General features: G+C 46.2%; 1 protein-coding gene across 1 annotated transcript in view; it reads right to left on the reverse strand.

The window, feature by feature from the left end:
- The window catches only part of cusr (Copper-only SOD repeat protein), a 124,313-nt gene that overhangs the window by 14,787 nt on the left and 92,947 nt on the right, over positions 1 to 16,579 (reverse strand). Inside the window, exon 8 of the mRNA XM_078223191.1 lies at positions 5,917 to 6,041. Coding sequence (XP_078079317.1) covers positions 5,917 to 6,041 — 125 coding nt within the window. The remainder of the gene's footprint in view (positions 1 to 5,916; positions 6,042 to 16,579) is intronic.

A 16,579-nucleotide genomic window follows, 5' to 3' on the forward strand; every position in this document is an offset into this window, starting at 1 on the left:
AATAACTGAGTGGCTCTCGCAAAATCCAAACTAAGCATCAGTGAGCAGGTTATCATTGAGTAAGCGCTGCTTCACAGCACTGTTGCTGACACCTTTCATTGCTTCATTACTGATGATCGAGAGTAAACAGATGGGGCGGTAATTGGCTGGGTTGGATTTGTCCAGCTTTGTGTGTACACACCTGGGCAATTTTCCAGATTACTGACCAGATGCCAGTGTTGTAGCTGTACTGGCTAATGGCAAGAGCACAAGTCTTCAGTACTATTGCTGGAGTATAGTCAGAGCCCACAGCCTTTGCAGTATGCAGTGCCATCAGCCATTTATTGATATCACTTTTTTTTTAATGTATTTATTGGCACAAGTAGGCTTACATTAACATTGCAATGAAGCTACTGTGAAAATCCACTAGTCGCCACACTCCGGCGCCTGTTCGGGTACACTGAGGGAGAATTTAGCATGGCCAATGCACCCTAACCTGCACATTTTCCAGAGGCCAAAATCCACTCGGCATTTCCGGCTGAAGGTTGTAGCAAATGTCTCAGCCTTATCTTTTGCACAGATGTGCTGGGCATCTCCATCATTGAGGATGAGGATATTTGTAGAGCCTCCTCCTCCAATGAGTTGTTTAATTGTCCACCACCATTCACGACTAGATGTGGCAGTGGTTCAGAGGTTAGGACACTACCACTGAACTATAAGACCTCCTGCGCATGTTTGACCTGATGCCATGAGACTTCATGGCACATAACTATAACGAAGGACCCAGCAACTCCCAAGGCCGAGTCAGACACTCTGGAATGATTTTAGCCTCTACCTTTGTGGTTTGTTAATATTGACGCGGTCTTCTATCTGCTTCAGAGCTGCGGGGAGCTGTCCTTCTGCAATTTTCACTTGTTCAACTGTCCAGGTGGCAAAGAGACCTGTCCAAAGCCGGCTGAATCATTTTTAGCCGATGCATATCAAATTACAGTGACTTCATCGGAACCTGACAGCCTGAACAGAAGGCAAGGGCTGTTTTCCCTCAGCCAACCCACCAAGGAAGCTTGGGCGCAAGAGACAAATAAGTTATTTTTTAAAATTTTGTTTCACTTTCCCTGCTGATTCAGGAGAAGCAGGAATGCTCCCCCCGGATCCCACAAGGAAATTGAAACCTCCCCTGATATCATCTCATCTACTCACCACCAACAAATCCATTCAGAAACAAGTATTTTTCATTGCTGATGCCTTGTGTTTACTAAGAGGATTAAAGGATTTCCTCTGAAAATAGTTTTCTTCATTAGCAATATCATACGTACAGCAGGGAGACTTCTTAGGTTCAGTGTTTTGGAAAATTAAAAAAAACATTTGAAAAGAATATATTCACGATCTCCGTAGATAACAAGATGACTTCCTCTAACTGACAATGTTTACAACATTGTTGACGGATAGCGACCAGAAATCTTCCCTCAGGATTACTCTGACTACATAAAATCACTACAGTGCAGAAGGAGGCCATCCGGCCCATCAAGTCTGCACTGACAACAATCCCACCCAAGCCCTATTAACCCGATTAACATATTAACTCGAAGATGAGCAAGGGTATTTGCAGCAGGCAGTTGAAAAAAATTACATTTTCCCTTTTAGGTGCCTTCCCCCTTTCCAAATTCCTGAGATAAAGCAATCAGTTTCTTCCCAGACTCTGCTGAAAGTGCTCTGGATTCAGTTGTGACTGAGCTCTTGGCAGCGCTGTATGGTAGCTTGGCCCCTCAGTGCTTCCTCCCTACGGGAGCCTTAAATCCCTCCTCCTGAGAAAGCAGGGCTAGGATTAGCAATTCACCAGGGAACAAATTATCAGGCAACTCACATCTTGCCAATCTATATCATTATAAGTTTACTCGTGTCCTCAACCCACTGTCAGCTTCTTGAGTCCCAGTCTGTCTGACAATGTGTGAGCAGATTCAAAATTAAGTTTTATGGTGATAATAAAATTATTCTGATTAGATTTGAATCTCAAAGTTTGGATAGTTAAGTTTTTAAAAAATTTTTTTGTGTTCATTAAGATTAAAATGTCAACACGAGGAAATGGTACACTTTTCCAGTTTGGGCATCTCCAGTATTAGTGTTATGGATTTCAGGTCAATAAATTATGCAATCATAGAATCATAGAATCCTACAGTGCAGAAGGAGGCCATTCGGCCCATCGAGTCTGCACCGACCACAATCCCACCCAGGCCCCATTCCCCATAACTCCATGCATTTACCCTAGCTAGTCCCCCTGACACTAAGGGGCAATTTAGCATGCCCAATCCACCTAACCCGCACATCTTCGGAGTGTGGGAGGAAACCGGAGCACCCAGAGAAAACCCACACAGACATGGGGAGAATGTGCAAACTCCACACAGACAGTGACCCAAGCTGGGACCAAAGTCATCAGATATTAGGGAATGCTTCTTCACATAAAGAATGACCAACTTTTTGGATAAATGTTTAGACAGATGATAGAGGCAAAACTCTTGAAACAACTAGATGCTCCATGTATTGAATTTTAGGATGGCCTTTCTTGTCTCTAATTACAATGACAAAGGGCTTGAAATTAGGTTGCAAATGGTAATATTCGAATGTTTCATATTTCAGTATAAAAATCTGATGGCCATTATTTTAAGAGATGTTAACCTATTTAAAATAAATAGGTTAAAGCCTCTTTAAAGCAACAAATGATAGAAACATAGAAAACATAGAAGATAGGAGCAGGAGGAGGCCATTTGGCCCTTCGAGCTTGCTCCGCCATTCATCACGATCATGGCTGATCGTCCAACTCAATAGCCTAATCCTGCTTTTTCCCCATAACATTTGATCCCATTCGCCCCAAGTGCTATATCCAGCCGCCTCTTGAATACATTCAATGTTTTGGCATCAACTACTCCCTGTGGCAATGAATTCCACAGGCTCACCACTCTTTGGGTGAAGAAATGTCTCCTCACCTCCGTCCTAAATGGTCTACCCTGAATCCTCAGACTGTGACCCCTGGTTCGGGACTCCCCCACCTTCGGGAATATGCCCCCTGCATCTGCCTTGTCTACTCCTGTTAGAATTTTATAAGTCTCTATGAGATCCCCCCTTATTTGTCTGAACTCCAGTGAAAACAATCCTAATTTAGTCAATCTCTCCTCATACATCGGTCCCACCATCCCCGGAATCAGCCTGGTAAACCTTCGCTGCACTCCCTCGAGAGCAAGAACATCCTTCCTCAGAAAAGGAAACCAAAACTGCACGCAATACTCTAGGTGTGGCCTCACCAAGGCTCTGTATAATTGCAACAATGATGTGGAGATGTCGGTGTTGGACTGGGGTAAACACAGTAAGAAGTCTCACAATACCAGGTTAAAGTCCAACAGGTTTATTTGGTAGCACAAGCCACTAGCTTTCAGAGCGCTTCTTACCTGATGAAGGGGCAGCGCTCCGAAAGCTTGTGGCTTGTGCTACCAAATAAACCTGTTGGACTTTAACCTGGTGTTGTGAGACTTCTTACTGTAATTGCAACAACACATCCCTGCTCCTGTACTCGAAACCTCTTGCAATGAAGGCGTCGGAGTGTGGCGACGAGGGGATTTTCACAGTAACTTCATTGCAGTGTTAATGTAAGCCGACTCGTGACTAATAAATAAATAAACTTTAAAACTTTAACAGCAATTTATATATACTTCAGACTCAAAGTGCAGTCCCCACTAGATTAGAGAAACCATTCTCCGATTAAATGACCACTCTGTTAAACACATCTAATCTGTCCTCAGTTATGATCCTGAGCTTTGGGTGGAAACATTTCTATGTACATTTTGGCTTTTACGTGGTTGATGACGTTTGAATCGGAATGACCATGGCCCATAATTGGCTCTGTACATTCCTCACTTAATTAACTGAGGCAGATTATCATCATCAACGCATCATTTCAAATCTTCACTTGGACACTTCAGGGATTTATTTTGGGAAATTAGGAAGGAGCAGCTCAACATGTTCCATCTTCAAAAGCTGACTCTTCTACACCAGAGAGACTAAACGTAGACTGGGTGATCGCTTTGCTGAGCACCTTCGGTCTGTGCGCAATCAGGACCCTGACCTTCCAGTTGCTGCCATTTTAACACACGATCCTGCTCCCACGCCCACGTGTCTGTCCTTGGCCTGCTGAAATGCTGAAATGTTCCAGTGAAGCTCAACGCAAACTGGCAGAACAGCATCTCATCTTCTGGCTAGGCACTTTACATCCTTCCTGTCTCAACATCGAATTCAACAACTTCAGATGATTTGCTCTACCCCACCTCCAACCCTTTGTTTTCATTTCATTTAATTTTTAACTGTTCTCTACCTTTCATTTCTTTATTGTCTTTCTTCATTTTTCTTCCCCCTCCCCTTATTTTATCCCCTCTTTCCTTACCTTTTCTCCCCCTTTGCTTCCCCTTTCCCCCTTTTTTCTCATCTTTCGTTCCCTCACCCTGCAGTATAAATATCTCCCACTTTCCATGCATTTGACAAAGGGTCATCTGGACTCGAAACATCAGCTCTTTCCTATCCTTACAGATGCTGCCAGACCTGCTGAGATTTTCCAGCATTTTCTCTTTGGGCTTCAGATTCCAGCATTCGCCATAATTTGTTTTTATTCAAAAGCTGTCACTCCTTTGTATTTTAACCTTGAGTTAAGTTATTTGTTTTAATTCAACTGGTGGTGTAGAAGGTTGACAGTTCAGTGAAGCAGTTGCGATGACCTCATCAAACATTGTTAAGGCGAAGATAGACAGATTTTTGAACAGTAAAGGAATTAAGGGTTATGGTGAGCGGGCGGGTAAGTGGAGCTGAGTCCACAAAAAGATCAGCCATGATTTTATTGAATGGCGGAGCAGGCTCGAGGGGCCAGGTGGCCTACTCCTGCTCCCAGTTCTTATGTTCTTATTCTGTGCTTTTTGAAATTTCTCTTTATAAATGGTTATCCACGTGTATCTAATGAGAGCTTTGTAATTAGTTTAACATTAACCACTTCATGGCCAAACGTGTATGGAAACAGTGCGATGCACTTTCATTATCAATGCTGGTGCAAAGGGATTTGGTTGACAGTTTTACCCCTTACTTTTACAGGTAGAAACAGAGATTGGCCAGTGAATAAAACAGGCAGCCAATCCATCACTGCCCAACAGTAAATGAAAATTCACCCAAACGTGTTGGCCGTGGAAGGAAATGTGGAGTCCCTCCTGCATACGCATCATTCATAATACCTCACCCCAGAAATGTACCAAAAATAACTTCTGCATGTTTAATATTTATGGTTGATGGCATTGATGATTTAGAGTACAGGTGAATATTCCTGAAATAAATGTCTGTTATTTCCCCATGTCTTTTTTTGGAATTGGGCTCACTGACTTTGATGGTATTACATAAATCTATTTCATTCTGTAGGTTGCATCGATAATAATTAATACTTAGATGGTCTCTTTAATTTAACAAAACATCCAAAAGAAGGTTAAAGTTTATTCATTAGTCACAAGTAAGGCTTACATTAACACCTCAATGAAGTTACTGTGAAATTCCCCTAGTCGCCACAGTCCGGCGCCTGTTCCGGTCAATGCACCTAACCAGTACGTCTTTCGGGCTGTGGGAGCAAATCGGAGCACCCAGAGGAAACCCACGCAGACACGGGGAGAACATGCAGACTCCGCACAGACAGTGACCCAAGGCGGGAATCGAATCCCAGCAGCGCTAACCACTGTGCTACCGTGCCACCCGAAGAACTTCCCAAGGGTGGGAAAGGAATAAATTCAGACACTGAGCTAGGATTGGGAGAAGAGTTAACAAAGCTAAAAGAGAAGACAAATACATTGTGATGCCTTTAGAATACTTTCCTTACTCACAAAAATATTGCCATTGTTAAATAGAACAGATTTGAGAACTTGCCTGCCATATAGAAGCTGATTTCCTGGCAACCCCTTGTATTGGGTGCAGATGGGCTCCCTGGTAATATATTTACTCTCCACATAGGAATCCCCAGAGCTTTAGCAACGGTACTGCGGAAGTCATACCTAGAAAGACAAATCCATTTTGTTTATTAAAGTTGTGACACATTCTGATAGTTAAATATCAAAATGTCAGGCACTAAGTTGTGAATTCACATCCAAAAGGGACTGAATCGAGATTTCCTGAATATATTTCACATAACAGCATTATTAAAGTTTATTTATTAGTCACAAGTAAGGCTTACATTAACACTGCAGTGAAGTTACTGTGAAATCTCCCTAGTTGCCACACACCAGCGCCTGCTCAGGTCAATGGGGCAGCACGGTAGCACATGGGGCGGCACGGTAGCACAGTGGTTAGCACTGCTGCTTCACAGCTCCAGGGTCCCGGGTTCGATTCCCGGCTCGGGTCACTGTCTGTGTGGAGTTTGCACATTCTCCTCGTGTCTGCATGGGTTTCCTCCGGGTGCTCCGGTTTCCTCCCACAGTCCAAAGATGTGCGGGTTAGGTTGATTGGCCAGGTTAAAAAAAATTGTCCCTTAGAGTCCTGAGATGTGTAGGTTAGAGGGATTAGTGGGTAAATATGTGGGGGTAGGGCCTGGGTGGGATTGTGGTCGGTGCAGACTCGATGGGCCGAATGGCCTCCTTCTGCACTGTAGGGTTTCTATGATTTCTAACTAGCATGTCTTTCAGACTGTGAGAGGAAACTGGAGCACCTGGAGGAAACCCACGCAGACACGGGGGAGAATGTGCAAACTCCACACAGACAGTGACCCAAGCTGGGAATCGAACCCAGGTCCCTGGCGCTGTGAGGCAGCAGTGCTAACCACTGTGCCACCATGCCACGATTACTGACGTGAGAAGAAAATTCATCAAATCTGACTGGATTCAAACTCATATCCAAGTTGTTTACTTTTACACTAATTTCAGCTAAGAAGGTAAAGTACTGACTTCAAGATGGTAAGATAAATAATGATAGAGTGTTTCCGTAGGTCACTATGAAAAGGCATGAATTTAAGATAATTACAGAAAGAACTAATGGGGAAGTTAGAATATATTTCTTACAAAGAGATAGAATATAGATTTCTCTCTGCGTCGAGTCTACAAATTAGTTTTTAAAAAGGATTCATTGTTTGAAAATGGAATATTAAAGATGAGCTCGAGAAGTTCACTATGCACCTCATTTACATACTCAAGAGGCAAAGGTCAGAGTTCGCCGGCCATTCACACCAGCGGAATTCTCACATTGAGATTTGGCTGAGCGCCAAATTCTCCGTCTCCTCTGGCAGTGACGGCAGAGCGTGAACAGCCGGTGTACCCTACCCCTAATGTCAACTTAGGCATCCTCCACAGACATCAACACCCGTGCAAATTAGCTGCAGGCCATCCCACTGCTAAATCGGTATGCTTTATGTCCAATTTCCACCCCAAATGCATATCAATTTGCTTGTGCTGTTTGTGTGTTATCCTTTAAATAGTACAATTCTGCATTGAAGAATGGCACAACCTGGGTGATCTCCTTCCCTTTCTTTCTAACAATGGTTAGGTGTGTGATCACCTGTCCAACATTAGCCCCATCAAGGTGTAGGATGTTAGTGCTAGGGAAATTTCTACCATCTCAGATGGACTAAGATTCCAACGCCCCAATTCAAAAAAGGCATTCTCTCCACTGTCCTGGCTAATACTTACCCTCCAAACAACATCACTGAAAAACAGATCATCTGGGCATTTTATGATTGCAGTTTGTGAGAGCTTGCTGTGTGCAAATTAGATGCCACGTTTCCAACAATGCAATAGCGACTACACTTCAAAAGTACCCTACTACACAAATGGTTTGCAACTTTCAAACACTAAAGACTGAAACCACTAAATTATATTTAGGATCTCTGAACAATTTATTTGCTGATATGGTGAGATGGGCGGCACAGTGACTCTATGGTTAGCACTGCTGCCTCACAGCGCCACGGACCCGGGTTCGATTCCAGCCATGGGGGACTGTCTGTGTGGAGTTTGCACTTTCAACATCTGTGTGGGTTTCCTCCAGTGCTCCGGTTTCCTCCCACAGTGTGGGTTAGGTGGATTGGCCATGCTAAATTACCCCTTCATGCCAGGGGGAACGAGCTTGGTTAAATGCATGGGGTTATGGGGATAGGGCCTGGGTAGGATTGTAGTCGGTGCAGACTCGATGGGCCAAATGGCCTTCTTCAACACTATAGAGATTTTATGATTCTATGATTCTATGTGCGCAGGGTTACGGGGAGAGGATGAAGGGGAGGGGCTGGCTGGGATGTTCTTTCAGAGAGTCAGTGTAGACTCGATGGGCCGGATGGCCTCTTTCTGCACTGTAGTGATACTATGCTTCTATGCAAATAAACACAGTGAGACAAGGCTTGCATGGAACATAAACACCAGCATAGCCCAATTTGGTCAAAAGGCCTGTTTCTGTGCTAAATGTCATTCCATGTCAATGTGAAATCAATGTTGGAAATGAATAGTCGGTCAATCAAAATATTTAAAGAGAAAATAAGAATGACAAGTTTTGACGCTTTAGGTGTGTAACTTTAGAATTGATGAAAGGGAGATATTTGAGTAAGGCTGGAAAGGAATAGAGAACAAAGTGGGAAGAGTAGAAAAGGAAAATGAAAGTGAGGTAGTAATGAGTCCAATAACCTGCAAAGATCACTGATGTGAAGTACTGCACCAAGTCTTATTTGGTTTGACACGTTTGTTCTCAAGCTTAAAAAATTGCCTAACGAGTAACATCAATCCAGTTCAAGTCACCTACTTACACAGCAGTACACAGCCAACACAGAATTTAAGACTGATGTCTCCAAAATGACACCTAGAACCAAGAATTCACTTCATACAATCCCTACAGCGCAGAAGGAGGCCATTTGGCCCATCAAGTCTGTACCAACCACAGTCCCACCCAGGCCCTATTCCCCCATATATTTACCCTGCTAATCCCCCTGACACTACGGTCAATTTATCATGGCCAATCAACCTAACCCTCGCACATCTTTCTACTGTGGGAGGGAACTGGAGCACCTGGAGGAAACCCACCCAGACACGGGGCGAATGTGCAAACTCCACACTAGACAGTCACCGAAGGCTGGAATTGAACCCCTGAGTCCCTGGTGTTGTGAGGCAGCCGTGCTAGCCACTGTGCCATTAATATTAACTGAGCGCTTATTTCATGCAAATTTGGGAATTGATATGACAATTCTAGCAGATGGATGTTTATTGCAACTTGTTCACTACAAAGGACGGGGAAGAACTTGAAAAAATATTCCTCAGTGAGAAACAAGATCTTGGCAGAAGAAACGGCTTGGGAAGTATCAGTCTCCAAAGTAATGCTCATAATTTCCTGTCAAACTTAGAAGACAATTTAGTTCCTGTTAAAATGAAAAAATGTTTGGCATAAAATTTTGTATAAGGTGACCTCTCGGCAGCTTGAGAAAAATGCACTGTTGAATTGTGTACAATGCTCTTTTGAGAAACTGTTTTTTGCTTCCCGAAAGTTTATCAGAATGTGCAGTGCACAGGTTTCAAACAATGAGCCTGTTCCCCTGACAATATCAGATGCTAAGTGTGGTGACCTCTGATTGAACAGAAATGGTATATACGTTATACAGAACTGAACTGTGGTGAGTTTACACTTAACAGAAATAATAGAGATGTTTTAATATCAGTTACAAAGAAAATCACCGCTCGTAGGTTATATTCAACCTGTAAGGAAGGTCTCATTAAGGTCAAGCTGACTCCACAATGATATGCCTAAAATTGGGAAACTTGATAATCCAATAACAAAGCCAGACAGATCCTTCCTATTCCTTGAGCGCTATTACTGAGGCAGCCTGTCTGGAGAATCCTAAAGGAGTGGGGAGCCTGTTACTGTGGCTGTCTCTTTCCACTAAGCTCCAGATTACCTGCAGGTTAATAAACTAATTGCCAGAGTTGTTGTAGCTAGCTTTGGGAAGCTTACTAAATGCTCTGTGCTGCTGAGTTTTGTACTTGGAGCCAACTAAACTCCAGCTGCACCCAGTTGGCAGTTCCTAAATCTTCCCTTCATTTCCTGGCCAGCCTCCCACCCTAAATACTATAAATTCAAATTCATCCAATACTCAGCTGCCTGTATCCAAACTTGCTTCAAGCATCAATCGCCCATCACTCCTGTCCTCATTGACCTACTTTGAGTCCAGGCCCCAAACCTCCAAATTAAAATTATAATCCCTGTAATTAATTCCAGCATGTTCTTTCCCCTCATATCTCCAGCCTCCTTCAGCCACAAGCCCCCAAATCCCGTCATTCTTTTTTCCTCTGACTGACTCTCGTCTCTTGTTTGTTCTGTCATCTCTTCAACCCGCCATTGACAACTAGACCTTCTGCTGCATGGCTCTCGTGCTCTGGAATTCTTTCCCTCACCATTCTGCCTTGCCCCCTCTCATTTCTCCTTTAAGGCTCTCCTCAAAACCCATTTGGTTCACTAAACCTTTATTTACTGTTCCTAATATCTCCCTCTTTGGCTTTGCAACTGTTTTGGACTGATTGTATCTCTGTGAAGATCCTTATGATGCTTTAAGAGCAAAGAACAAAGAACAGTACAGCACAGGAACAGGCCCTTCGGCCCTCCAAGCCTGCGCCGATCATGATGTCTGCCTAAACTAAAACCGTATGCACTTACGGAGTCCGTATCCTTCCATTCCCATCCTATTCATGTATTCATCTAGATGCCCCTTAAATGCCGCTTTCGTACCTGCTCCCACCACCTCCCCGGGCAGCGCATTCCAGACATTCACCACCCTCTGTGTAAAAAACTTGCCTCGCACATCTCCTCTAAACTTTTCCCCACTGATGCGCGATTAATTCACTCGGGAGGCTAGATCGTACCCGGGAATAAAGGCTTTTATTCGCAGCAAGAATAGAGCATACTGCTTAACAATACAATCCCAGACTAAAGGGTCACTAGGAAGTGCAGTGACCTTTATACTCCTATAGGAAGGCGGAGCCAACTGGAGTGTACCACAGAACAATGCTAACAGGTGGAACACCCCAACCCTAACCCCAACAGTAACAAGAGTAACATATGTACAAGTACCCATAGTGGTAACCATCTATGGTTCACCACATTCACCCCTCCTTTAAAAACAAAGGCCGGTGGGGCAAAAGACAGTACAAACTGTCCATATATTCTCAAGTTCAGTCGTATCGGAGGTCCGCACCGTCTCTGCGACCTCCGCAGCACTGGCGGTAGTGCCGGTTCTGGTGACCGTGGTGTCCCTCTCTCCAAGGTGAAGTCCAGTGAGTCCTCCAGTTCCTCACGCACGGGTGGACCTCGAGGTGGCGACAATCTCCTGGACTCAGGCAAGCTGTACACGGGAGTAAGAGGATTTTAAGTGGAGGTCCCGATACTGCCCGCGCCGTGTCAAGAGGGGAGAGAATGGGCAAAGGAACCCTAACCAGGGGTGCGGGAGCGACAGGGGTTTCCAGGTCCCCTGCAGGCGCCAGATCTCGGATAGAGACCATGTCCTCTCGCCCGTCAGGATATGCTACATAGGCATATTGAGGGTTGGCATGGAGGAGATGGACCTGTTCAACCAAAGGGTCGGACTTGCGGGTCCTAACATGCCACCGCAGGAGGACAGGTTCTGAGTACGTCAACCAAGACGGCAGTGAGGTCCCAGAGGAAGACTTCCTAGGGAAGGTAAACATCCGCTCATGTGGGGTAGCATTGGTTGCCGTACACAGGAGAGACCGGATTGAATAGAGCGCATCAGAAAGTACCTCTTGCCAACGGGAGACTGGAAGACCCCTAGACCTTAACGCCAGTAAGACAGCCTTCCAGACTGTAGCGTTTTCTCTTTCGACCTGCCCGTTACCCCTGGGGTTGTAACTCGTAGTCCTACTTGAGGCAATTCCTTTAGAGAGCAGGTATTGCCTCAAGTCGTCGCTCATAAACGACGAACCCCTATCACTGTGGATATAACTGGGGTAGCCGAACAGGGTAAAAAGACTCCGCAGGGCTTTGATGACCGTGGCAGCGGACATGTCAGAACAGGGAATGGCAAAAGGGAATCGGGAGTACTCGTCAACCACGTTGAGGAAATACACATTCCGATCTGTCAAAGGAAGGGGGCCCTTGAAATCAACACTCAGTCGTTCAAAAGGGCGAGTGGCCTTAATGAGGTGTGCCCTGTCAGGTCGGTAGAAGTGCGGCTTGCATTCAGCACATACCTGGCAGCTTCGAGTTATCGACCTGACATCCTCTATGGAGTAGGGCAGATTCTGGGCCTTTACAAAATGGAAGAGCCGAGTGATCCCCGGATGGCAGAGATCATTGTGGAGGGCCTGTAGCCGGTCCTCCTGCACACTGGCACATGTTCCACGCGACAGGGCATCTGAGGGCTCATTGAGCTTCCCCGAACGGTACATGATATCATAGTTGTAGGTGGAGAGTTCGATTCTCCACCTCAAGATTTTATCATTCTTAATTTTTCCCCTTAACGTGTTGTTGAACATGAAGGCCACGGACCGCTGGTCCATGAGCAGGGTAAATCGTTTTCCAGCCAAATAATGGCGCCAATGCCGTACGGCCTCCACAATGGCCTGAGCCTCTTTTTCCACAGAGGAGTGCCGAATTTCAGGGCCTTGGAGGGTGCGAAAGAAAAAGGCGACGGGCCTGCCCGCCTGGTTAAGTGTGGCGGCCAGGGCGAAATCAGATGCATCACTCTCCACCTGGAAGGGGATGGACTCATCAACAGCGTGCATCGTAGCTTTCGCGATGTCAGCTTTTATCCCTTCAAAGGCTAAGCGAGCCTCTGCTGCCAGGGGAAAAGAGGTAGATTTTATGAGCGGGCGGGCTTTGTCCGCATAATTGGGAACCCACTGTGCGTAATACGAGAAGAAGCCTAAGCATCTTCTCAGTGCTTTGATGCTAGTGGGTAGGGGAAGTTCAAGGAGGGGACGCATACGGTCTGGATCGGGGCCGATGACCCCGTTTTCCACCACGTATCCGAGGATTGCTAGGCGGTGCTTGCTGAATACACACTTCTCCCTGTTATAGGTCAGATTCAGGCAAGACGCAGTGCGTAAAAATTCAGGAGGTTGGCGTCGTGGTCCTGCTGGTCATGGCCGCAGATAGTGACGTTGTCCAGGTACGGGAAGGTAGCCCGTCGCCCGTTGTGGTCCACCATTCGGTCCATCTCACACTGGAAGACCGAGACCCCATTAGTGACGCCAAAAGGGACCCTTAAGAAGTGGTAGAGACGGCCATCCCCCTCAAAGGCCGTGTATTTTCGGTCCTCTGGGCGAATGGGGAGCTGGTGGGAGGCTGACTTCAAGTCGAGGGTGGAGAACACCCGGTACTGCGCAATCTGGTTGACCATGTCAGATATGCGCGGGAGAGGGTACGCGTCCAGCTGCGTGTACCTATTAATGGTCTGACTATAGTCTATGACCATCCGGGGCTTGTCTCCAGTCTTGACCACCACGACTTGTGCTCTCCATGGGCTAGTGCTAGGTTGAATGATCCCTTCCCTGAGGAACCGCTGAACCTCAGATCGAATAAAGATCCAATCCTCAGCGCTGTAACGCCTGCTCTTAGTTGCGATGGGCTTGCAGCCTGGCACGAGATTTCCAAATAAAGAAGGCGGGGTAATTTTGAGTGTCGAGAGACTGCACGTGGAGCGTGCTGGGCAATTTGGAGGCTGCCATTCTCCCACTGAAAGTGGAGGGAGTGGCCCATCGTACTGCAGGGTCACACTCCTCAGGTGGACCATAACGTCTAGCCCCAGGAGTACCGGAGCGCAAAGGTGTGGTAACACGAGGAGCCTGAAGTTCTCATAAACTGTGCCCCGCACCGTTAGAGTTACCACGCAGCTCCCAAAAACGGTAACAGATCGGGACCTCGACGCCATAGAGATTGTCTGCCTGACAGTTTGTACGCGGAGAGCGCACCGTTTCACGGTATCCGGATGAATGAAACTCTCCGTGCTCCCGCTGTCAAACAGACAATGTATCAGGCGTCCGTTTACCTCTATGTCCATCATGGACTTGTCGAGTCTGTGAGGCTTGGCCTGGTCCAGGATGATTGACGCCACTGTTGGATCCCGAGTGCAACTGCAGGCAGCTGAGATGGTCGACGATGAGGACCCCTGCTGGTCGTCTGCGGCCGGTGTCGACCAAAATGGCTGCGCCCATGGATCGCACGTGCTCGATGGCGTTGAAAATGGCGGCACCCGCAGGTCGCACGTGTCTTGCGTCGTCGTCATCAGGAATGGCGGCGCCCGTGAATCGCACGTGGTTGGAGACATCGACGAAGCTGGAGACGAGGAGACGGATCCTGGGGAGTCACACGCGGCACTGCTTGGCTTCGAAGGGGGCTTCGCTCGCACACTTTAGCATAGTGCCCTTTCTTTCCACAAGCGGAGCAAAATACCGTCCTGGCCGGACATCTCTGGCGAGGGTGCTTCGCCAATCCACAGAAATAGCACCGTGGGCCGAGGTTGAAAGCACGATCGCGCAGTTCCTAAGAGCCGCTGGGTAGAGTTGAGTCGGTGGCTGTACTTGCCACGATGTTCCCACGTGGTCGGTGGGGTAAGTTTCAAGACTTCTGGAGGCCGTTTCCATCACATCAGCCAATTCTACCATCTTACCCAGGTCCAAGTTACCTTGCTCTAGCAGCCGCAGGTGAATATAGGATGAGCCGATTCTCGCCACGAACGCATCTCGGATCAGATCGTTAGTGTATTGAGTAGCCGACACTGGCTTGCAGTTGCAGGCTCTGGCTAGCTGCTGAAGTTCGCGCAGGTACTGTCCCGTCGTTTCGCCGGGCTGCCGCCGTCGAGTGGCTAGTAGGTGACGAGCATGAATCTCGTTTGGCGGTTTATGGTACAGCTTCTTGAGTAATTCGATGGCCTCTTTGTAGTCTTGGGAATCACGGATTGTTGCATACACAGTGTCGCTTACCCTTGCGTGGAGGACCCGCAATCTGTCGGCGTCGGTTTGGACTGCTGTTGAGGTGTCGATATAATCCTGGAAACACTTCAACCAATGGTTGAAAGTGTTCGACGCTCCAGCGGCACGCGGATCTAAGGTTAGCCGATCGGGTTTCAGCATTTGCTCCATTTTTTTTTCAGAACAAAATTTGTTGCGAATAAAATTGATGCGCGATTAATTCACTCAGGAGGCTAGATCGTACCCGGGAATAAAGGCTTTTATTCGCAACAAGAATAGAGCATACTGCTTAACAATACAATCCCAGACTAAAGGGTCACTCGGAAGTGCAGTGACCTTTATACTCCTATAGGAAGGCGGAGCCAACCAGAGTGTACCACAGAACAATGCTAACAGGTGGAACACCCCAACCCTAACCCCAACAGTAACAAGAGTAACATATGTACAAGTACCCATAGTGGTAACCATCTATGGTTCACCACACCCACGCACCTTAAACCTATGTCCCCTAGTATTTGACTTTTCTACCCTAGGAAAGAGCATCTGTTATCCACTCTGTCCATGCCACTCATAATCTTGTAAACCTCTATCAGGTCATCCCTCAACCTCTATAGTTGCAGTGAGAACAAACCGAGTTTATCCAAACTCTCGTCATAGCTAATACCCGCCAGAGCAGGCAACATCCTGGTAAACCTCTTCTGTACCCTCTCCAATGCATCCACATCCTTCTGATAGTGTGGCGATCAGAATTGTACACAATATTCCAAATGAGGCCTAACTAAAATTCTGTACAGCTTGATCTGCCAATTTTTATACACTTAGAACTTATACTTTATTTTTACTCCGCTCAATGCAAATTATTGCCAACACAACTAGTGAGACATTTCAACCTCCCAAACCATCTGGTGTCAAGCACGTTTAATACAGTAAATGTTCATTAAAAAATGAATATCAATGCATGGCAGCAATGGTATAAACATTTGCATGGCAAAAAATACACCATCCACTCATAATACAAATTCCCCTCCCACTGTCTGACATTCATTCAAACTTATTTGAGGAACCAAGCTGAGCTAACAGTTATAGAGCTGGTGTTGTCATTTCATGAATACTATTTTTAATCTATTCATTTTTGTAATTTAGTTTCATTATAAACAAATCAAGAATAAAAATTGGGGAAAGTACATTGTGGTATATTCACACCATATGGAAAGCAGAAGGACCATTAAAAATAAAACTTTGGGCGGAATCTTCCACTCTCGAGACAAGTGCAGTGGTGGGCGAGAATGTGGGCGTAATTCCTGCTGGGCAGATTTCCACACCGGCTCTGTCGCTTTCCAGCTCATTAGTTACATATCAGCGAGGAGCTCGTCAAATCTCACGGTGGGGCAGACAAGGATTTGTTCGACCCCCCCCCCTCTCCTCATCTCATAGAGTCAAAGGCCCTGATGCCATATTTAAACGGTACCCACTCCACACATTCACTCACTGCAGGCCAGTTGTGAGCTGAAGATCTAAATTAGCAAGGTGCCCAAAAGAAACAAATCCTCTGTTACACGGATCAGCGGGACCTCCCTGAAGAAACATCCAGCCCAGGAGAGGCTTGAGTCCTCTTTCCTTGGGATTGGAGCAAGAAGGTCCACCATCTT

Source organism: Mustelus asterias, chromosome 11, assembly GCF_964213995.1.
Source record: "Mustelus asterias chromosome 11, sMusAst1.hap1.1, whole genome shotgun sequence".
In the NCBI taxonomy this organism is placed as follows: Eukaryota; Metazoa; Chordata; class Chondrichthyes; order Carcharhiniformes; family Triakidae; genus Mustelus; species Mustelus asterias.